The 23,055-nt window shown below is 37.3% G+C and overlaps 1 protein-coding gene across 5 annotated transcripts in view; it reads right to left on the minus strand.

The window, feature by feature from the left end:
• Positions 1 to 6,121, minus strand: part of LOC122351999 (peripheral plasma membrane protein CASK-like) — a 96,485-nt gene extending 90,364 nt beyond the window's left edge. For all 5 annotated transcript variants that reach the window (XM_043249460.1, XM_043249459.1, XM_043249458.1 and 2 more), the window contains exon 1: positions 6,095 to 6,121. In XM_043249460.1, coding sequence (XP_043105395.1) covers positions 6,095 to 6,099 — 5 coding nt within the window. In that variant the 5' untranslated portion in view covers positions 6,100 to 6,121. The remainder of the gene's footprint in view (positions 1 to 6,094) is intronic.
• Between the last annotated feature and the right edge of the window lie 16,934 nt (positions 6,122 to 23,055).

Raw genomic sequence — 23,055 nt, forward strand, 5'->3', positions numbered from 1 at the left:
ATCTAAAGAGATATACTTTCAGCTAAAACTCTCTCTAGAAAAAAAAAATCAGAGCAGCAACTGTTTCAATCGGAGGCTTAAACTGAATTTAGGGAGATGAGCTTTTATATTGTTCTTCTGAAGAAACACATCTGTTAGAGATTGCAGTCGACTGAGGTCTGGTCTTTCCACACTTTTAAAATGAATATACTGCAAATTAATGCATATCAATGCATTGTCACTGTGACACAATTGAGAAAAGATGATGAATTGCTGAAACACCTTTCGCTCCCAAAACACCCACGTAGTACTGTCTGCACTTGAAATCCTGGTAAAGCAAGTGGAATGTGAAAGTAAAAAATAGGAAGGTAGTAAAATTCTATAAAGGGACATTAATGCAAGACTTTGCTACTCATACACACACACACACATTAAATGTTACACTTTAAATCAATTCCCCAAATTTGTTAGGTTATGTGTTCTCATTGAATTTGTATTTCCTATTTATTCATTAGAATATATGGGAAGAGTAGGGAATACCAACATGGCAGCTCAGGAGCCTCACTTTCATGATGTCATTAGCAATCCAGTGGTAAAATCCCTTTTTAAATCCCTTTTTCCACCATTAAATTGTATTTTTACATAAAAACCACATTCACACAGATATTGGTTAAACCACTAAAGGTTGCAAACAATGCTGTGCTGTTGGGCTCTAGTAGGTGTTACTAGTTTGTCATAGTGTCCGTGTCAAACAGTGAATCACTCATCTGCGCTTCCACTGAAATTTATTGCAACTGTGTAAAGTTGAGCTCAACAGAATAAGTAAACTCTGGCTGAAAAAGAATGATGCCCAGTCACTTTGTTAGAGCAAATCACTGTCAGTGAATGCCCCTTAAGGAATTATATTGGTCATCGGGTCACTCTGCTCTCTAGATATCAGTATCGGATTAGACTTATAATAGAGAAGCTCATCTCCAGATTAATAAAGAATTAAAAATAAGGGGAGGGTAAATAGCCCAAATCCCAGGGAAAGAATCCAGATTACAACTAACCTGCTGCATGCCTGTCAAAGACCTGGTGCCCTCTGACAAGAATAAACCTGCCTGTGCACGCATACGTTTTATAAAATTAAACTAACCAAAAAACTAAAATAGCTCCATCACAAAAATCAAAAAACTAAAATAGCAATCACAAAATCATAATTACATTTTTAAATGCCTTCCACTGTTTTCATTGAAAACCCTATTAAATACATAAATACATTTTAGTTGTAACTTTAGAAACTAATTTGCTCAGTTTCTACAGTTAAATCTCATTATTCATCCGCTAATGACAAACTAGCTGACAGTCATACATCTGGGCGCTGAGAAAAGAACTGTGAAAAGCCATCACATCAAAAAAAAACAACTCATGTTCACAATCCTTCACAATGAAAAGGAACCCCTCAACGAAGGCCCAATTATCACTCTGACAAGATTCATAAAATATTTACAACACACATTGAAAAATTCAGCACGTATTATACATATACGGTAGAAACCTGGGTGCTATAAAGGGAAGCTCCAGACAGGTTGCAGAGTGAGGTATAGTTAGCTAAGGGCTGCACCAGCACCTCAGTTAGTGACAGGCAGGTGCCAGTTCCTTTGCGTTTAGCTGCGTTCTCACTGCTCTGATGTGCTCTGACAGGTGCCTGACAGCCAATCAGACTGTGTGAATGCACCGTGACAACATCTGCTCGCAGGCTTGAAAAGAGGTCTCCACGGCTCTGGACCTGAAGATCATACACAAACAACAATAATGCAAACCCTCACCTCTTATTTACATTCATGAGGGACACAAATCAGCACTACTATCTGTGAATATCTAAGAAAATCATTGAAAAACTGCCAATGTACATTTCACTAGCAATGACATTAACATTTTTGGTGTTTTTAAGACTTTTATGATGTCTTTAACAGCGGTGGCTACACTGAACTGTAAAAGGACAACATATTTACACTAATGTTCAAAAGTTTGAGGTAAATAACGAGGAGTGAGAACCAGTGGGGCGCAAGTGACATTTTTAGTGAAATGGAGATCTATATATCATATTAAATCTCTTAATAAGCTCTTTTTACTGGCAAAAGTACTGTCATACATGAGTGTTCAAATTTGTATCATAATAAAAAAAAGACAAAGTCAGATCAAACTATGGCAAAATTTTTGTTTTGGCTCCCCTAAAAAGTTCATGAATTAATCACATGCCTTTCTGGTCTCACCCCTCAATAAGTATTTTATTAATAATATTTTAAGTATTGCTGCAATTTAAAACAGCGGTTTCTATTTTAATGTATTTTAAATGGTAATTTGTTCCTCAATGAGAAAGCTGAATTTTCAGCAGCCATGTGATCCTTCAAAAATCCTTTTTTGTGTAAACAAATGATACATTTCATGATTCTTCAATGAATATAAGTCCAAAAGAATAGGATTTACTTTTTTGTAACATTAGAACTTTCTTGTCACTCACTATTGATCAATTTAAAGCGCCTCCAAAATGTGAACTGTAGTGTATGATTGTCACCATCATGCTATAAAATCAAACTACGTCTTAAATGAAAAATGATCAGTGAATGTGTCTTGATTCTTGCACTTATTTAGTGTGGAGTCAACTCCACAGGCCACCCAGAGCGCTATATGTAATCCATCTCATCAAAGCAAGATAGTATTTCATTGTTTTTGGACAATCCCATTTAAAAGTCAATGGGCTCACAGCAAACTGTGAGTAATAATACAGCCTGCTCTACAAAGTCAGGTAAGGACGAGAGAGGTTAAATTACCACTGATAAGCAGAATCCACATCACAGGGCTCCACACAAAAAAAAGAAAAGAAAAAGAAAAACTGCGTAAGGACCCATTGGCTTCTATAGGGGAAAAAACCGTAGGCACCAAATAATGTTTTTAGGTGCCACGGAATACACTGAATGGTTTTTCTGAGGTAATTGTGTTATTACATTGCAGTTTTTACAAGATTTACACATTTTCCGCATTTTGAAACACTGAACAAGGAGACATGTCAGTAAGTTGTATGTAGTATCTCTTATAAAACAGCCAACGTTTCGATGTTAATTCATGTTCATTATTTACTACAGTAAGAGAAACAATGGGTTCACTGGATGCTTGAATTGAGGTACTAATCACACCTGCTGCATTAAAGCGCATTAAAACTGTATTTATTGTTTAAATTGTATTAATTTGGCATAACTGTAAAATTCACAAAATTCACGCATTAACAGAACACCGCATAAGAAGCCATATTAGTAATGATTAAACGAGAACTGTTAATGATATTGCCAATATCCACACAGCTGACAGCATTATCTGTTTGTTCATTATAAGTTTGTTCAAGTTTTGTGCAAAGAGACACTGCCTTTGTGCTTTTTTTACCGCACATCTCTGAGCTACGTGCTTAGCATGTGTTTGTCAGCGCCGGGATTGTTTTTCCACTAAAACTTTGATGCGCATCGTTTCAATTAATACTTTTGGTAGCAATGCGACCATTTTAGCTGCAGTCTGGAGCCCTGCATCATGAATTTCAGACAGTGGTACAACACTAGCATCGATGCAAACACACACACACACCTACTGCGCACAAAGAGCCAGTGGGAGATGGAGGACACGCAGCCTGTTGTGTTTAGCAATGCAAATGAAATGGTGAAAATTCTGTAACGTTTGAGTAAACAAAACATCAGTCGTTCAACAGCAGCCCCAGTGAGCCTCAAACCTCCTTCACTCTAAACAACCTGAACACAGACACCGGCGCCTGCTTGACTCTCTGGAAGAACAGAGAACTGTTTGTCTTCATAAATAAACAAGTCAAGGATGTATCCTTCAAGTAAGACGCCACAAAACGGCAGTGAAATGCTCCTGACCTTGGTGTAATGAACAGCAGTTGGTGGTTTAAAATTACGGCAGAGCATGGGACATCAAACAGAGCATATCAAGTACTGATGATTTTATTCTATTCTGTTTATGCTAATGCTGACAGCACACTGGTCAACAAAAACATATGGAAATCACGTGGCAAGTAATACCCGTAGACTTGGGTTCAGACAAAGGTTATGCTTGTTTCCCATGTGCACAAGACATTTTTAAACAGCTCATCGTTGCCAAAGCTAATTTAAATAAATCAAATAATGCTAAATAATATGGGCTAAGCGGGATGTTTTGATTAGTCTTCTACCTGAACCTAGAAAAGCTGTAAAAATGGACCGACAGATCAAAACAATATCATTTATTATTACATTTCCAAACAATTATAGGAAAAGCTTTTTGTTATAATATTTAAAAAGAAACTTTGAAGCATATTCCAAGGCTATAACTTTTTAAAAACATCTGTGAAATTGATAAATAAATGAAATTTGAATAAAACCTTTGCCTTACGTATAATAACAATAAAAGCAGAACATTTTAGCAAAATATGCTTAAGTCAAACTTTGTGTTCAGGATTTAAAAAAGCAAATCCTGCCTTTAATCACCAGTGAACCGTTGGTATGAATATTTTAAGTCACTGAACATGTATTTTAAAATGTAACAGTTTTTGTTTATATAAATAAAAATAATAATAATTGAAACATTAAACAAATGTAAATGTTGACTTGGCAATGATAAAATACGTTAAAGTCGTAAATTACTAACTGAAAACTAAAATTGAAATAATGAAAAAACTATGATTAAAATATGAGTAAGAGTTATACATTGATAAACATTATTAAGAACTATAACAGTAATAATAATAATAATGCTACTAAGGCAGCCAATCTGTTCAAACTGTCTGTTTGCAAATGCTCTCTTTCTCTCAATCAGCTTAGTGGTATATTCAAGAAACTGACCTCCACTTGAAAGCTCTTGGTTTGAAAAATTCCATCGATTATATAGAGGATAAAGCAGTTTCTGCCTTATTGCTATATCGGAGAAAAATGCAGCAAAGAAAAATGATTAGGCAAAGATGGAGTACACATTGTGGAGCAGTCATCACTTTTGCCACAGGGAGAGGAGCTTCTCATCTGATCTCAGAAGAGGATAGTGAGAACTGCTGAGCGGGACTGTTATCACTGTGTTAATGTTGCTGAAAGTATTAAATACTGACCCAAGCACAATTTCACACTGCCCTCATGCCAAGACTAGTGAATTAAAATGAAGTTAGCCTCATTTTGAATATTCACTACAGCGTAAAAGTGAGCCAAAGCCAAGATGATAAAGGTGGGCTGTTCTATACGGTGAAGTAATTTCAACTGAAACAGGGAGACAGGACAAGATATATTAAGCAGTCCTGTCCCCTCTTTTAAATAGCCAATAGCATTTTGTTTATATCTGCTCTGGCCTGAGCCATTGAGCTCGGTAAAGCCTCATTTGACAGCCAGTCTAATAAACCACGGATTCAATATCAAACTCTTACTAAACAAAAACAGTGATCATAATCATGCTAAGGCTGTGTAGTTGTATTTGCATCTATGAACCGGAGACAAAGTCCGGTCAGACTGTGAGCACTGACGCACTTCGTGTGACAGCACAGACCTCATATATTGTCTTGTCCATTTATAGTGTAGGGGACAAGTGCTTTGGATTCTAGAGAGCTATTTGATTGGTCAGAAGATTTGATGAGAAGATAAAGTGATGACAAAAACAACACGGAAGTGACGGAACTGCAAGTTTTAAACGCTTATCTTCTGTTTTGAAACACACTAGCTCATAGACTAACATACCGATACACCCAAAACAACTTTCAATTTTATTTCAGGGGGACTTTAAGTTGATCTAAAATAAATACACAGCATATACATAATCTTACCACTTGAATTTATGTGCAACTGAACTAAGAATGAGAAACACCTGTTGTGAATCCGCTCTTCCTGTAACATGCTACAAAATGGCCAACAAACAACTCTATATTACAATAGTGCACTCATTATGATTTTATACAACAGCCTGGAGCTAATTTAAGATATTTTTTGATATTTAATTTAAGACACGTGAAACAATTCCGCAGTGACATCCTCAAATGATAGGGTTGGTCAAAAAGAACCACTATAAAACAATACTACTTTACTTTCACACCAAAGTTTAGAAACAAACTTACTGCATTAAAGTTCCAGTGTTGGGTATGACATCCCCTCACCTTGTTTACTGTGACCAGCGAACCCAAAGACAGCCCCCATGCCTGTTCATCTGCTGGTTAATAAAGCCTGAAGCAACTGACTGCAGCAGCTCAATCTAGACTGATACGTCTAAACACCATGTTTTTCTAGGTCTCAATGAAAGAGACAGAGAAAGAGAGGGAGTAAGTGATTTGGAAATGAGTAGCACACTGACTCTTGTCTGCTCTCAATCCCGCTTTTTGTAAACAGATTGTCTCTCTATCTGCAGAGGAGAGGAGACTGCAAATATTTGACAGAGACATGTAAATACTACAGTGCTGACGAGGAAGTCTGTATTCACCCATGTGGTATACCGGTAAAAGGAAAATGAGGTGGCAGTGACCTCATCTTCCAGATGACACTGGTTAAAAAAAACTAAATTGAGTCTGTGTTTGCATATGATCTAGGAATGAAATGGATATGGAGATGTTCAGAGGAGAGCTGATATTTGCATGAGAGGGAGCATACCTTCAGTTTAGCTCAGCTTTTTGCCATTTAGTAGACAACACTGTAGACAAAAAAAAAAAAAAAAGTAAAAGCAGAACACAGGAATGTATGTGAAATGAATGGATGACCAGAACATCTTCCTTTATATTTTACTTTATTTATTTGAGGCAAGTTTTGTGAATGTTTGATTGTTCATTGGCGAGTATAAACAGCTTTTTATTGCACATCTACAAAGGATGATAATTGTACTGAGGTCAAGGCACTTCCTCTCTTGTCCAGGAATATTAAGCCCTTGGTGTCTGACCTTTTCATCCTACACGCTATTGTGTTAAACAGATGGAGGACGGAGGCGTCTCATTACACCCCCTACTCCATATGGAGACCAGACACTGAGCCAAAGTGCTGTACAATCATACACTATATTGCCAAAGTACTGTGTCCAATGAACAGGTTTAACTATTTTAGTAATATCCAGGAGTACAAATCTTAATGTTAAAGCATATAATGATATTCTAGGGAATTGTGTGCTTCTAATCTTAAGGCAAACGGTTGGACAGGACCCTTTCTATTCTAACTTGACGATGCCTCTGTGTATAAAGCCAAGGTTAAAAAAAAAAAAAAATGACTGATTGACTGTGTGGACGAACTCGACTGGTCTGCATAAAACAAACTCATATAATCTGAGCTGAATACATCTGGTGTGATTTTAAATGCAGTCCATGAGCCAAAAACTCATGACCAAACACCAATGACTAGTACATTCACTATATGGTTCACAAAAGTATTGAGACCCCCTTTTGTATAGAAAAATGAACTTCCAAAACTGAGGCAACAAAGATGAAAGCATAAAATAAAAAATAAAAATAAAAAATTATTTCTCTGTTGCAACAGTTTTGAAATGACTTCAAACTCATTTTAAAAACATTAAACCATCAGGTTTTTATTTTGTCAGTCAACCACAGGGAGCCCTTAAAGCTCCTCTTTTGTTGGCAACAGCCAGTTTATAATAGCTTCTCATTATAAGTTTGAAAAGATGGTTTGCATTCCCAAACGCGATATTATAAGTGACCAAAACCTTGTGTGAAGAAGCATTTGCTGCAGACCAAGCCAATTTGAGACGCTGAAAACTGCAGAACACATTGTAAACTAAACATAGTGCCATACATGATGTGATGAGAAAATAGGAAAGGAGGAGGGGAAAAAATCTACACTGGCCCTGTCGAGACATGCTGAGCTCCAGATGAGAAACACTTAATTACTACATTCAAAAGCCTGCCAGCACTGACTTAAATACGGCCTGATAGCCTCCAGATAAGTGTGCGTTTGGGTCGAGGCGATAAACCCTGAGGCTTTGATTGGGTTTAACTCAGCACTCTGCCATATTTACTAAAGATGGGCAAGCAGCCTTAGGGGCCGTTCACAGTGTTAGTGCATTCTATGTTTAAAAAACATAGCACAAGGAAATGACAAGAATACAGGTGTCTTTGACATTTGAAAAATACAGTGCTTGTAACACAAGATGTGTTGTAATCAGGGATGCAACTATACCATTTTTTCAGAAGCAATCCGATCCTGAAAATTTTGAGTATCTGCCGATACTGTTCCAATCCAATCCAATCCAGCTCAGTTTTTTTTTTAAATCCATGTAAATTTCTTTAATTCTCTGTGTTGACTTGATCGTCACTCTTTTGTGTGTTAGACACAAAGCTTGAAACAACACGTAGTTTCAGCGTTCAGGCTACGCAGCCTTCTGAATCTGCCTAAAAAAAGGGTAGATACTGATGCGCAGTGTATTAAATTTTTTCTTTGCTATATTGAGCATTTGACAGCTTTGAATCTCTTACTTGAGTACTCTTTAAGAGTGTTTAATCGTTTTTTGATCGAATGCAATGCACAGTTTGAATGCTGAACGGAGGACGAACAGCCGCAGCTTAGAGAGAAGAGTTTATGAACTTGAATTTAATGACTTAAATATTCATCTGTACCTCACGTTGAACTATGGAACAGCTTTAGAAAACCTGAAATACAGTGCACGAAATCTATGGTGATTTATAATATTTTTGTGCCTTCTGTGGGGCCCGAAAATAACACAGAATAGTATACGTATTACACAAAATATCGAATTTGGATCCATCTCGCCTGATCGATACCCAATCCACAGAAAATGACTGTATTGGATTGATGCATCACTAATCGCAATAACTCAAACAAGCCTGTGTAGTGCAGTGTTCAAACACATAGACAACAGCATGGATGGACACAAGAATGCAACATGTGGAAAAAAGCACCTGATGTGTACAACAACAGTAAATGTTTTTCCGTTAAAGACTTAAGGAAAGCTCTTTCTTTACCTGTATAATCCCCTCACCTTTCCCTATCTGGATATGGTAAATGTGATTACAAGCCTATTTTTGACATCCCTGAAAAGATAAATATAGGATAGAGTTGTCTCATTTCTTTGCTAGGCCTCTGCGTTCAAGTCACTGACAGGGATAATGGAGAGATCTTGCTAATAGGAGCAGCGAAATTTCAAATCCAGGTTAGACTGGAAAGACAGACTGGGAGCTTTGCTCTTATACACCTGACATTCATTAGCTTGCTTATAATAGCAAAAGCCCTTTAGGCCCAAGCTGCTCTGACAACGAAGACCTTCTTTACTTAAGTCACACAGGAAGATACATCCAGAAGGTTGGCTTGTTTTTTACAGAGAAAAGTGCAAAAGACTAAAGAGGTGTAGTGGAGGAAAGAGGCTCGGAGTGAAAATGATTTAGAGGAAACTGAAGCACTGACAAAAGAATACCTCCTAAATGCAGAGCACATTGCTCAGGGATAGGAAGTGACACTGTGTGGGTAATGAGCTCAACTGAGTGGTTAGCCATATTTTTGCTGCTGTGAGATGCTGATGGCTGAGAGCAGGCCAAGAAACATCTCTGCTACTGACTAAACTGTGTAAAGGTATGTCTCCAGCAGTAACTTTTGTGTATATCTCCTGGAGAGAGAAGTAACAACAAACAACACAAAAGGAAGACCACTAACACGATCTGAAGATGCAATTTTGCTGCAAAATATGAAGCAGGGACTACTTTTACTGTGGATCTCACATTTGGATGATCAAGCAATCTTACTCAAAATGAAAGGAAGATGAAAGGAGGAGGATAGGTAGGGGAGAAAAATTATGATTTGTAAAAAGATGAATGAGAAGAAGGAGATATACTTACGGAGGAATGATATTAGGAAGGGGTTAGCTAAGCTGTGTAAGCGTGATTTTGTGGGCAGAAGGAGTGTCGCAGCAGAGCTATTTGTCTCAACATTTTTAGCATCCAGGCAGATTGCAAGCAGCACTCCATCCGCTCAGTCTAATTATGCACTGTGAAAATATGGTTCACAAAAGTAGCAACACAGACTTCACAGCTGAAGAGATTTTACTGTCAGTATGAATTAAGAAAAGTATTACCCTACTGCAAATATTTACATGCAAAAAGGTTGTAGAACACATGACTTCAAAACCACTGAAGCACCTAAAGCAGTTGATACCTTTCAAGATCCATGTCATTTGTTTCCTCTATAGAGAAGCAAAACTACAGATTATCTTTAAGTCAACATCAGATGATGGCAAAGGTTATTTAATATATTATGGATATGCAATATACCAGAGGAAAAACTATATTGTGAATTTGTGATATTTTTCCATGACTAGGGATCAACAATTATCGGTCTGGCTAATATTAAGAATTATAATTTTGGCGATACAATAATTTGCTTTGAAACCCGCTATTTGACACCGATGCAGCCTGTGTGATATCACTACCTGTGGTCTAGGAGCAATCTCCGCTTCTCCACACAAGTCTGACCAATCAACAGCCAAGGCCGAAGGCACTGGAAAGATTTTAGTGAGTTGCTTCCAGTGATCACACGTTAGTTGTTTCTGAAAGACAGCAAAGCAAGTAGTTGAAATTGCAATAAATCAGCAATGTTATCTGTTTATGGTTTCCATGAGGCGGAAAACACAAAATCATGCGAAAGTCCAGTCCTATAAGTGGTAAGGACTATGGACTACTATCTGAAAAAAATAATAATCTGCAAAGACTATTTAAAAATGAAACCTGCATGTTCTGTGAGTCTGTGCGTTATAGGTGAATGGGCACAGATTCACGGATTTGTTTACTACAGCACTGAATAACGATGTCTACAAACAGAATGCGTCCTAGAAAAAGAGAAATAGGAGGAAATAGAATAAAGTGGCCATGGAGAAGCATACAACCCAAGCTGCCCAAAACATGAATATTCTTCATTTTGCTTTTAAGCCAATGCATGGCTTGCTTTGCTGCTGCTTGATGGATGAGTGTTCATCCTCAAGCGCAAAAGTTAAAAAGTCATATCCTTATCTGTCTATGTCACAAATCTCATGCAAGCAAATCATTATTATGACCTAAAATCAACATACTTAGTGCAACTTATTTTATGAGCGTAGGAACTGTAAAGGGATACAGCCATGCTTCATAACTACCTTTTACATAAATGACAGTATGAAGTGAAAGCTTTATTCCTCTTATTACATTTATTATTTAATTTTTAATGTAGAGATTTAAACTACATTCACTGTATATACAGTGCTTAACATTTATTAAAACAGATTTATGTAATGTTTTCAACAAATTCTATAGGTTTTTAGCATATTGGCTAGTTCTCCAATATACGTAAGTTTTAGTAGCATTAGTTATTTTAATTTATAATATAATTAGTGCTGTTATCTATGACAAAAAGGCAGAAAAAGAAAATTTGTTTTTAATCTGATTAATCAAAACAATAATCGGGTCAACTAATCGATTATCTAAATAATCATTCGTTGCAGCCCTAATTTCAAAAGGCTATTAGTACTATAGTTTCATTAAAATAGTTGTGGTGGTCTTAATAACTTGGAACTATGAACACATTTAAATTATTTGGTACATTATATACACTGCTTTTTAGAGTTAATCAATTAATGTGCATTAGAGGATTCATGATTTAGTCTTCAGAAAATAATACAGATGAAAAATTATGATAGGTTATTTAAATAATCTAAACTATTAAAGCCAAATACTTACATTTCCCAAGCTGTTTAGCTGTAGCACAGTATTCATAGGCTTAACCATAAAGCATCTAGTGGCCCTGTACTATTAACTCTCTTTATTTTAGATGGATGCAAAAAGTAAGAACAACACCAGGGAAGGCCGCTTTATTTAAAGCCCTTGTTATTCTTAATTGTGACATTAATTCAATTTTTACACCAGATCTACACATGGGTTCAATTAATCAGTATCGGCCTTGAAAACACATATCGTCTCAACTCCTAAATAACACATCACAAAAGAACTTGCAAATACATTAGTGATACCACCCACCCATTGGTCACAGGTTTAGATTAAAATGGTCCGGGTGTCCAAGAACTAGAAGGCCAGTCCCATACGGAACCCAGACCTACAGCCAAAACAAAACAGAAGGTTAAGATTTCCAGAAACCTAACGGAGCGCTTTTATTCCAATTGACGCAACTTTTGTAGTCTCTACGAAAGTGGTGCTTAGTGGGCTCACAGAAAAAATATCAAACGCTAATTTTTAATAAAAATCAAGTTTTAGCAACAAGGCTGGTTCTAGAGCCGCCTGGGGTACAGTGATGAGAGAGAAGCGGCGCACTGCATGTGCAGTACAGACAAATTAAACTTTCAGTGAGTGAAAAATTTCTGCATTTTTAAAAATTTGAAAATTGACAGTTCATTAAAAAGTCTTAATTATGGTTTGTGAAGTGTGTTAAATATGGGACTAAAAAGACAAGAATTGTAATAAAACTTAAAAGGCTATCTATTTAATAAAATATGAAGCTGTACATTTCAAAGTGTCTTGGGCTTTTTGTGCTGTCATTCAGAAAGCGCCCCTGCTGGAAGAGAATGAATTTCCATTTTCAGGCCTGAATGTCTGCTGGAGGCAAAGACCAATGTGAAAACCAACCTAGGTCTTTAGGTAGCAAAACACAGAGTTGTAAACGGGAATCTTGTGAATTGGCTAGAAGATAATGTCTTATAATATAAACGATTAAGGCAGTTAAATACATTTATATGTAATTAATATACTTTATTGTTTTTTGTGAAAATCTGCATCTGCTTTTTTCAATCTTCTTCAATCTCTATATATTTTTCAATATATAAATTGTCCGACTCTCAGCTGGTAGGAGGGTCTATAACTGACCTCTCTGCCATTTTTGAAGTTGAAGACCCTGGTTTAGATGATTCATTACTCGAAGTTTGCTTAAGAGAATTAACTTATTTCCATGCGGCATGTAAAACTCACTACTTTTATTAGCATTCTTCAGTCAGTGTTGATGGTGAGTCCTGGAGACCCTGCACTCAGACTGAGCCTGATTGTCATCGTGATAGTAAAAGAGGCAGGAGATTACAGCCCATTTTTTCTGAAGAATCATATTCCAGACAGGAAGCAAGTGTCCCAGGGATCAGTGTGCAAATAATTTCAGTCCGCTCTCCCCGTAAAGAGGATCTAAAAGTTATATCTGCAGGCACTTTCACAATAAATAGATAAATACACATCTAAATAAAGCCATATTAATAACAGAGGGGTGAGGATAAAAGGGGACTGGCAAAACAGCTCTGCTAGGGCTCTTAGGTGAGAAAGCCTGGAGTTTCTCTACTTATTTAAGAAACTTTAGGAAGTATATGTGAAGGTGCTGATTGAGTGAGACAGATGTGCCATCTGCTATAGTCTTTATTTTAGTGTGTGAAACTTCCCCTGCCAATTTTCAGCACATTAAGCAGTTCAATTTGCTGTCACGATCTGGGGTCTTGCAAGGATCCTCCACATTGTGGAGTTAGCTGCTTTCACAGAAATGGATCAACTGAGCTACACAACTAAATACTATCAGCAGCTAAAAATGGCTTTAAGCCAGCCATCTTTTTGCTGTAGTGTGTCAGTAGGAAATATCAGTTCACATTTTTCAAACATTCATTTTACTATTAATTGTAATAATCCAGCTAGATTTTTGTTTGCACAAGGAGCCCTACAACAGCTAGTGATCTCTATCATACTATGCAGTCTGTCTGAAGAGACTAAACAAAGCGTATAGACACTAATTTCAAGAGGAATTGTGACAAGATCTTCAATATAAGCTTCTAGAAAACCTTCCCTCCAAACTACACAGTCCTGTTGGAGAGTTACAGTCACTTCAGTAAAAATGCCATGTAACATGAGAAATTCTTAAGTTAAATTTTTATGCTCATTATTAGATTATCAGTGAAACTTCTATTAACTAAAATTAAATCAACATCTCGCGTCGTCTAAGCAGCTTTTGACCTTAGGAGCATAGTTTTCAGCTAGCTTTGCAGGTGGTAGGTTTTGAGAACCATCTTAAAAGATGCTGCCACAGCCTTTTCTGGATTTAGTGTCTCTCGGTTTGTTTTGTTTTCCTGCTGTCAATCCGGCTGTTGCCAGACTCTCCATGTGCAAACAAAAACCTCAATGGATTATTAAAATTAATGGCAAATGTTTGAAAATGTAAACTGAAATGCGTGTTCTAAAAATTTTGGCCAACACTATATTCTTATGATGCTCTGGAAGGGTTACTCAGGAAAGATATGATTACTGAGCGTTTGACCTTTCTCATTTCTTTATTGCATCTCCAATATTGGCAGCTTTTCACCAGGGTGACTTGATTTATTTATCGTTGCCTAGTCAGTGATAAGTATTTTATTAAAGCTATAAAACTGATCTTTGAAATACAAGAAACACCCTGACAGCAAGTGTGCAAATTGTAAAATTTTGTGGAAGTATATTATTAACAACAATGGGGGAAGGGGGGGTTCCCATGGAAAACAGTTCCTTATTAACGTGATTATACTCATGTTGAATTTCAGTATATCTAACAAAAGTAAAGCACATTGTGGCAGATAATCTAACTTAGCTAGAAAATATAAGAAAGTTCCTTGAATCACAAAAAAAAATGCAACATAGCTAAGCCAAAGAATAAATAAGCAATTGATTTTAATCTGGATAACCTTACAGCTATGCGCAGCTAGACCAAGACCCAAAAATGCTACTGTATTTATAATTAGTGATTTAAGTATGTACTTTCTCAAAATGCACTGCCCAACGTGCATGATCTGGGAATTGCACATTGGCTCGAGTTTGTTTGGGCTGGCAGCCTGTAAACCAGTCCAAACAGCCTAAAATAACATGACTGTGTAATAATAAAAAAACAGTGCGATCAGTTGGCTTAGGATGGATGCGAAATACAGATAGAGAGATATAAAAATGAAATCAAGTATTCATAAACAAAAATCTGTGAGGATTTCCTATGAGAGTTAAACTGGCTGTCTCACCTAGAAGGCGCTTAAGGGTATCTACATATTACTGTACAATTACAGAATGTTTTGTAATATTATTTTCTTTCAATACTCAAAGTATGAGTGCATGTCATGGTCATAGTATTCCAGACAGAACTACAGAAAGATAAACATATTGAATATAATGCATCCTTTATCTGACTTTCAGCATAAAGAGAAGCAGTCCCTACCTGACTGAACATTTTATTCAGCTCTTTTACTAAACTGGAAGCTTACATTTTTCATTGTCAGATAGAGCTGTTTATCATCATATGGCATCTGTACTTCCACAATTATCATGCCTGAGAGTGCTTCCTTAAAAATAGGATACAGGGAGGACAAAAACTGCAATGTTAACTCTACAAACTTTAAAGCAGATTAATCTTTTGGAGAGTACTCTCAGCATATTATATTGTTACCGTATATTATATCGGGGCGATTTGTGATGTATAGTAGCTGATACTGTCCTGTATTTATAGTGTTCTGTAAACACAAAATATCGTATCACTAATAGATGCAGAAAGTTGTGGCAAATTGTATAGCTTGTTTTTATGGATCAGAAAGTAAGTAAGATGAATGTGCATCTTCTGTATCGTCTGGAAGCGAATAGCTCTATGAGAAATAAAATTCACACTAGTTTGGCGGTTGCAAATGGAAGACACCACTGAGGACTCTGATCTGATGATTTGATGGGGGTGGGGTACAAACCTAATGCATACTGGGCATGACTGGAGAAACACTGGGAACTTAGGAGAGGGGCAGGCATGAGATCATAAAATGAGATATAGATGGGAGAGAGGGACAGAGAGACAGGTGGCCTGAAGTGAGAAAAAGAGGACAAGGCTGGAGAAGGAAAAAAGGAAAGGGTGCAAGGAGGGAGATGCAGAAGGACAGATGGAAGTGGGAAACAAGTAATGGGGAATGATGGGATCTTCTCCAAAGTATGGGCTTTTAACTGGTGGCTCATATAATAGTGCAGACAAATGGCAATCCCATGCCAGTTCTGAAAAGCTCTTATACAAGTTTCTTGCAGCATGGAAGCCCCTGTACATTACCAGTGAGTCATGATCGAAAGAGGCTGTGCATTACAGTGATTCTACCATGCCAACCTAATAAACATTAATAATTATTAACTCCTCGGCCAATACCTCAATAATCACAAAAACAATGTAATGTAAAAGTTATATGTACATCCTGCAAAAATCCTCTGTGGCTTATATGATTATGGGAAGCTTCAGTCTGAGAGTTGCCGCCCTGCAGAGCTCAGCTCCAACTAACAAAACTAATAAAACACACCTGCATATAGAATACTGGTTATCTCAAAGACACTATTAGCTTGTTCAGGAGTGTTTGACTAGGATTGGTGCTAAACTCCAGTGGCCACCAGGTCAAAGCTGGGCTCAGTCCTCCACTTCCAGCCAAAAACACTGGGTGTAAATGAGTTATGATACAAACAACCTAGTACTTTAATCTCTCCAACTAAAAAGGTGATGTCTCTATATATTTGATTCACATACATATGAATACAGCCTACTGTGATACATTGCCAACTCTGCTTCTGTAACCTGTGGGCTGGCCAAAAGGGACAGCATTAGTGTGTTTCTTCCATCATGGTCCACAGAGAAGCTGTAATTATAATAATATATGATTCACACATATACAGGATTAAGGCTACAGCACTTTCAGCCTCTCTTAATGCGTGTGTGAACATCAGGTGTTACCTTCCTATGTGCCATGTGCACCCACTTTAGGATGGGTCTTCCTGCAGTTGATATCCTTCACATTGTCATTGCAGAGATACCTGATCAAAGCGTAGCACCACTGCAGGTCAGGGGAATTATCATCTACTTTGCCTCTGACCTGGTCAAGCGTACTCAAAATAGTGCTGGGAGTGGTTACCAGGGAAAGAGAAGGTCTCACCTAAGTCAGCCGTTTTGAGAGCTGCTGCCCAGGCTGCTGTGCATCTTGGCAAAGCAGCAGGAAATGACTTCAGTCTGGGCAAGGCCCACCATGAAAGCACAGTAAGGGGAAAAAAGGAAAAGACATTTATAAAAGCTGGAAAATGGGAAAAGGGTTCGCCTCCCAGCAACTCCAGTGGGCCGTTTGCTCAAGCCCACTCCGTGAGTCCATAAGGCAATGCCGTGTGTAGCATCTAGACTGGAGATAAGGGGCTGTGGGGCCCACTAGAGGAGCAGCTTCTGGGGCAGTAGACACGGGCTGTGATTGGACAGGGGATAGAACGAGCCTGAAGCCACACACAGAGCCAAGAGAGACTCCACGCCGGTCCCACAGCAGGAGCTTAGAAACGTCCTCTCTTCGTAAATAATATAAAGGGCTTGATTTCACTAGGAAATATTATAAATGAAATAAACACACACAATAAGGAGGCACTAAATTCGTAATAACATCATGTTACACAGAGTGCAACAAAAAGCAAAACAATGTACAGAGTACAAAGTACACAATTACAAAAGAGATGTGTATAAACAATTGGCTAATGTGGTGTCACTTTTGTAACACTCCATAATCTGAGTTTCTAAGCTGTCAGTGGCAAAAGATTGACTCGCACACATGTAGTTGGTGACTACAATATGACTAATATGTTAACAGGATATAGGTTAATTATGAGTATCACTACCGTAAAGTAAAGAAAATATACTCCCAATAATCCCATTTAAAATAACACTAATAGACCTTTTAGATTAATTTATACCAGAATACCATTCTGACTGAAGCATGCCCGTCCTAGTGCTGCAGACACAGATGATTCAGTGCTCTCATGGCCAGGCCTAAAATATAGTGGAAATAGAAAACATATTTCCAGCAAGCATACAGGAGAGAGTTTTAGAATGTAAACAAGAACTCCATTGTTCCAGAAAAAGAAACTTAAAAAATAAATAACATTCCTTTAGAGAATTATCAAGAAAAGGCATATAAATGGGATTAAAATGATATGCAGCATTTTCATTTGTTAATTTTATCATTGGCAACATGAAGACTTCTGCAGTCAGGACAATGTAAAACCGGTATGTTGTAAATTACTATAGCTTGGGAGTTCCAAGAAGGTTTATAAGAAAAGTGCTTAGATGCCAAACCCCTGACTGTGGCTAGGCTGATGAGTGTGTTTTTCTACATGGGTCCATGCTGTATTTTGTGAGAATGAGTAATAGGCAGCACATGCAGTCCATAGAAGAGTGGCACACTGTCCTACCTCATGGTCTCAAAAGAGTCATCGGGCTAAGCAGAGGAAGTGCAAAGGAAGTGAGAAGCACACTGTGTCCTTCTGCCCACAGATGAGCAATAGCTTTCAGCTAGGAACAAAGAAATATTAGAACCTCTGCTGCCCATCAGTCATCCTAAATGTCACACAATCCGGCGAATTGTCCACAATGCATCTTTAAAGTCCATGAGTACTGGAAGAGGTGCACCAAACAGCATCTGCCTAATAAGGTGTTGGTGACTCCAAAAAGGACTGTCAGCATATCTGGCTCCATGCAGCATCTCTTAAATAGAATCGAGAGCCAGCTGCTGTCTTATCAGTAAAAGCAGGAACATTAACGCTAAAAAAACATGACGGTGTCTAAATAAGGGCTATGCAAACTAGGTAAACAAAGATCTGGAGAGACACGTAAAATGGTACTCCGCTGAACAAAATTATTTTTGTGGGTGATCTCATGCTGATATAAAAAGGTCTAATGAATGAAATCAAATCAAATATTCTTTTATTGTCTCTGGTATGGAAATTTGAGTAGACTCCAAACTAACATTTTAACATCACCACACACACAAAAAAACAGGCTTATATTAGGGATGCATGATAAATATTGTGCTTCCATTATCAGAGTGTTTTTGCACAGCTTATTGTGTGAACAACGGCTCTGTGAAGTAAATGTTGCTCAATTTAAAAATCATACACGTGACAGCATTTATAGATTATAGAACTAGATTTACTGGGTAAGATGATCACAATCAGTTTTAGATAACATTTATCATTTAGTCTCAGTAGCATGTAGCACAATATATATACACACCGCATATGGCACGGTCACATATATATAGTAAGATGATAGAAAGAAAACGTAATGGATCTGGAAATAATTTAATAATAATTTAATAGGGTTAGGCGGTATATACATCAATCTATATATCATGAGTACGCATCTTGGCTGTGAAGCCTGGGGCTTTTTAATTTGTGGTAATCATCATCATCTGTTTTCAAATGGAGCGCCAGTTTATAGCACAAAGCTGTAGATCACTGGATACAAATCTGTTACTCCAATGAATCTTCATAAACTGGAAAGTGATACTGCGTATAGCTTGTCAGTGAACTATAACTCTGTGTATTAACTGGCATCCCATTTTATAACAGGTGATGTGGGCTTTAATACCAATCAAAGAACTTACCCTACTGATTTAAATGTGCAATATATATATATATAGAGAGAGTATATATATATATATATATATATATATACATATATATATATATATATATATATATATATACATATATATATATATATATATATATATATATACACATATATATATATATATATATACATACAATCATTGTAAAATGTATTTAATTACACAAATATTAATTATCATAATAAATACTTACAAGAGTGAACTAGCACTTGAGTAATTACAGCTAAGCAATACAAAAAAAAATAAGTACAAAATCTAAAAGTTGCATGACTCTTCAAAAGACTAACAGCGCATCTGTTGATAAATATATTTTTCCTTGGCATTAACCAATGCTGCTTTAAACTGCTCCAGTATGTCCATATACGAAAACAAAAGAAATTTTAATCAAACACGGCAGCAAACAATGTGAGCTGGAAGAAGGAATATGATGAAATGCAGTGGAATCTGCCCCTGTTCTGCTCCCATTACAGGCAGCAACCTAATGAGATTAACGGAATGAACACATCTTTGTAAAACCAAATAAAAGAGGGACAATGGTTTTCTAGTAAAACAACCTATCATTCAGCATCGCTCATATAGCACAGATTGCAAAACTCCAACCTGCAAATAACAAAAGCTTGAAGGAAGCTGCTAACACTGTCAAACGTGAATCACGATCCTCTAATGATTTTGCTCAAAGCTAGATGTGCTCAAGCAAAGGGATTCGGTGATCTTACCCTCTCTCATCTGGGTCAGTGTGTGGGGCTAGCCTCGAATCAAAGCCATGATATTAATTTTACTGATCTCATTACCACACCCTCCCACATACTCTCTATAAAACACTATTAAAACATGCCATACTTAGGCATGTTGTTATTGGAACGTTAACACATGCCTTGAGGGGGGTCGAGTGTGGCGTGGAGGGGACCTTTATTACAACATTTTCTCTGGGGCTGGAGTGGACAAAATGAAACGTCAATTCCTGCTGGTTCATGGTCCTTTCAACAGGATCCAGAATCCTGGGGTTTTATGAGACTGGAGTATATAGCCTGATTTTGTGCTCTGTGGGGACTAAATCTGCAGGAAACTAAGACAGAGGCATCTATGGATCAGAGGACAAAGAAAGCTCAAATAAAAAAGATTCTTGAGGACAAATATGCTATATCAAATACCTGGATGTGTGGAAAACGTCTCCTAGGCAAATCACACTAAAGTCTTAAGACTTCAAACACTCTGAATCGTGGTTTTGCCAAACACTGTCAGGTCTAATGCAGCCAAATCTGCTGTGCAGCACACTGCAGGCATAAAACCTTGTTCAGGCTGTTTGATGATTTGCTCATGCATCAGCAAATCCTCAAATCAGATTGCCTAAAGCCCACCTACCTGGAAGTGAAAGTACTAGAGTAGACACCCTAGTAAATGAATATGGTACAGAGCCAAATTCAGACACTCAAATCCAGCTCTGCGCTTTGGCAAAACTAATAGTGCCCACTCCTAATAGTTGCCCAGGTGCCATCTGCTACAGCAGGAGCAAACTCAAAACAATGAATAGATTTCAGTTTTTATTTTCTCAAAACATCTGTCCAGAAATACGAGAGAACGCAAAAAAATAAATATAAATGTGTCTGTTCTGCCATGAAGGCTAAAATAAATTGTAAGTTGGAAGGTAGTAGCAGCTTCTAGTGTTTTTGAGAAACAGACTGGAGGTTGACAAAATAAATATAACAGTGAAACATGGCACTGCAGGCTGGTCTCAGTCATCTATCTTGACCTCTTTGTCCTGTGCTATATTAGCAATCTGTGCCGTTTGCCATAACAGCAGATAAGCAAACATGTGCATACATACACAATTTTTGCACTACATCTTTATTGAGCTTACAGAACTTGGGCCTAGGAGAGAAGTAGCATGCAGTGGAGCAAGATCTGCTTAATGGACAGCATCCTCTTTCCTCTTTACTTCAAATACCAGTGCATGAGGCCTTGGTGGCTAAATTTAAACAAGAAAGCTGGATTGTTAGAGCAGTGATGCTTTTCACAGAGATAGACAAAAAGGATTTCCATTGTGTGTGTGTATGTGGGGCATCATGCATGGAAAGAAATGGAAATCAGTCTGATGGGCAGTAAGTCCAAGGCCTATAAACAAACTTATAGTACTGCTACAGGCATTTTCTTTGAAAAACAACATAGAGTGTAAATATATCTCTGTAACAACATACGCTGATGCAAAGCAGATCATGCAAACAAACTTTCCATTATTTGATTGGCTAAATATTTTGTCACTACATTTCATAACGCTCCTAAATATAGTTTCACAGAATCCGCCTGTAACGCGACATCCTAACCATATATGCTGCTCTGCACAGGAGATAGCCATACATGTACCAAACTGCTCTAATTTACAAACTCTGGAGTACTGGAGTACTAATGGGAGCCTCTAATTGCATGGTATTTCGAAATGCATATGCATTATTATCTCTACAGCATCAAAATCAAGGCAAAACACTTGCACATCGGTGGCAGCTGGAGAAAAACTGGGTTATATAACACAAAAATAAGGAGATTGTATTGGCAACACAATAGTCAACAGCCCTATAAGTACAATCTATGCACCCTGATAAGAGTAAGATAACTGTGTTTCCAGTTTAATATAAAAGGTCTCCAGGCCTGTTGATACATGTGCTGTGCCCTTCACCACAGCAAAAAGTCACTAAACTTGTAGCCGTGGCTTGGGCCAAAGCATTAAATCAGAAAGAACTTTAATCTCTATAGGTGTTAGATCCTCATAGCTTTATCTCTAAAATTGTCCCATTTCTTATTATTTGGGGTTTTGAATGCAGATGTACTTGCAACATGAGATGTACACTTACTACAAAATGTGGTTCAACTAAGTACTCATCACTAAAAACACCTATTTTATATTATATATATGTGCGTGTGTGTGTGTGTGTGTGTGTGTGTGTGTGTGTGTTTAAGAAAAGAAGTATAATTGGTATGGGACTGATATTTATTAATCAACTTATTATTTTCGATATTGAGTCGCGATAACAATAATGTACAAATAATATAGCAAAATGTGAATACATATAAAATACTCGTAATGTGCCACGCTTATTTGGTAGGAAAATGCTTAATTTAGGAATTATTATGTTTTTCAGAAGATGAAAGAAAAAATATTAAAAATCTGGTTGATTAAAGCATTTTCTGAAAAAAAAAAAAAAACAGCGCACTGCTATATACAAGTACAAAGTAAATATCAGCCTAACACCCTGCTGAAATGTAGTGAGCAAAATTACAGCACATTGGGAGAAAAATTAATGCCCCATTTTAGGCCCATTGTAGCGTTTTTAAAATTAACCAACTCATTATGATAGACAGAACCTGGGAAGGAGTTACAAAACCTCAATTGATCAGTGTAAAAGACATGCAGTGGCCAAAAACGATGACTCAAGCCAATATAACCTGCTGCCAAACTAGCATGACTGCAATCACAAACGTGACATTTCTGGATACAACACCTAATCTAAACGCCAGGGGTGATACGTAGACATATCCCTAACAATGCACACGGACCTCGATCACGATTCATCACAGTCCTTTGCAGTAGATATCATCAGTGCTGATACAGCAATAAATGTGGCTAATGCAGACTCCGCTCCGGTCCTGCACTACACCAGCTGT

Source organism: Puntigrus tetrazona, chromosome 9 (assembly GCF_018831695.1).
Source record: "Puntigrus tetrazona isolate hp1 chromosome 9, ASM1883169v1, whole genome shotgun sequence".
Classification (NCBI taxonomy): Eukaryota; Metazoa; Chordata; class Actinopteri; order Cypriniformes; family Cyprinidae; genus Puntigrus; species Puntigrus tetrazona.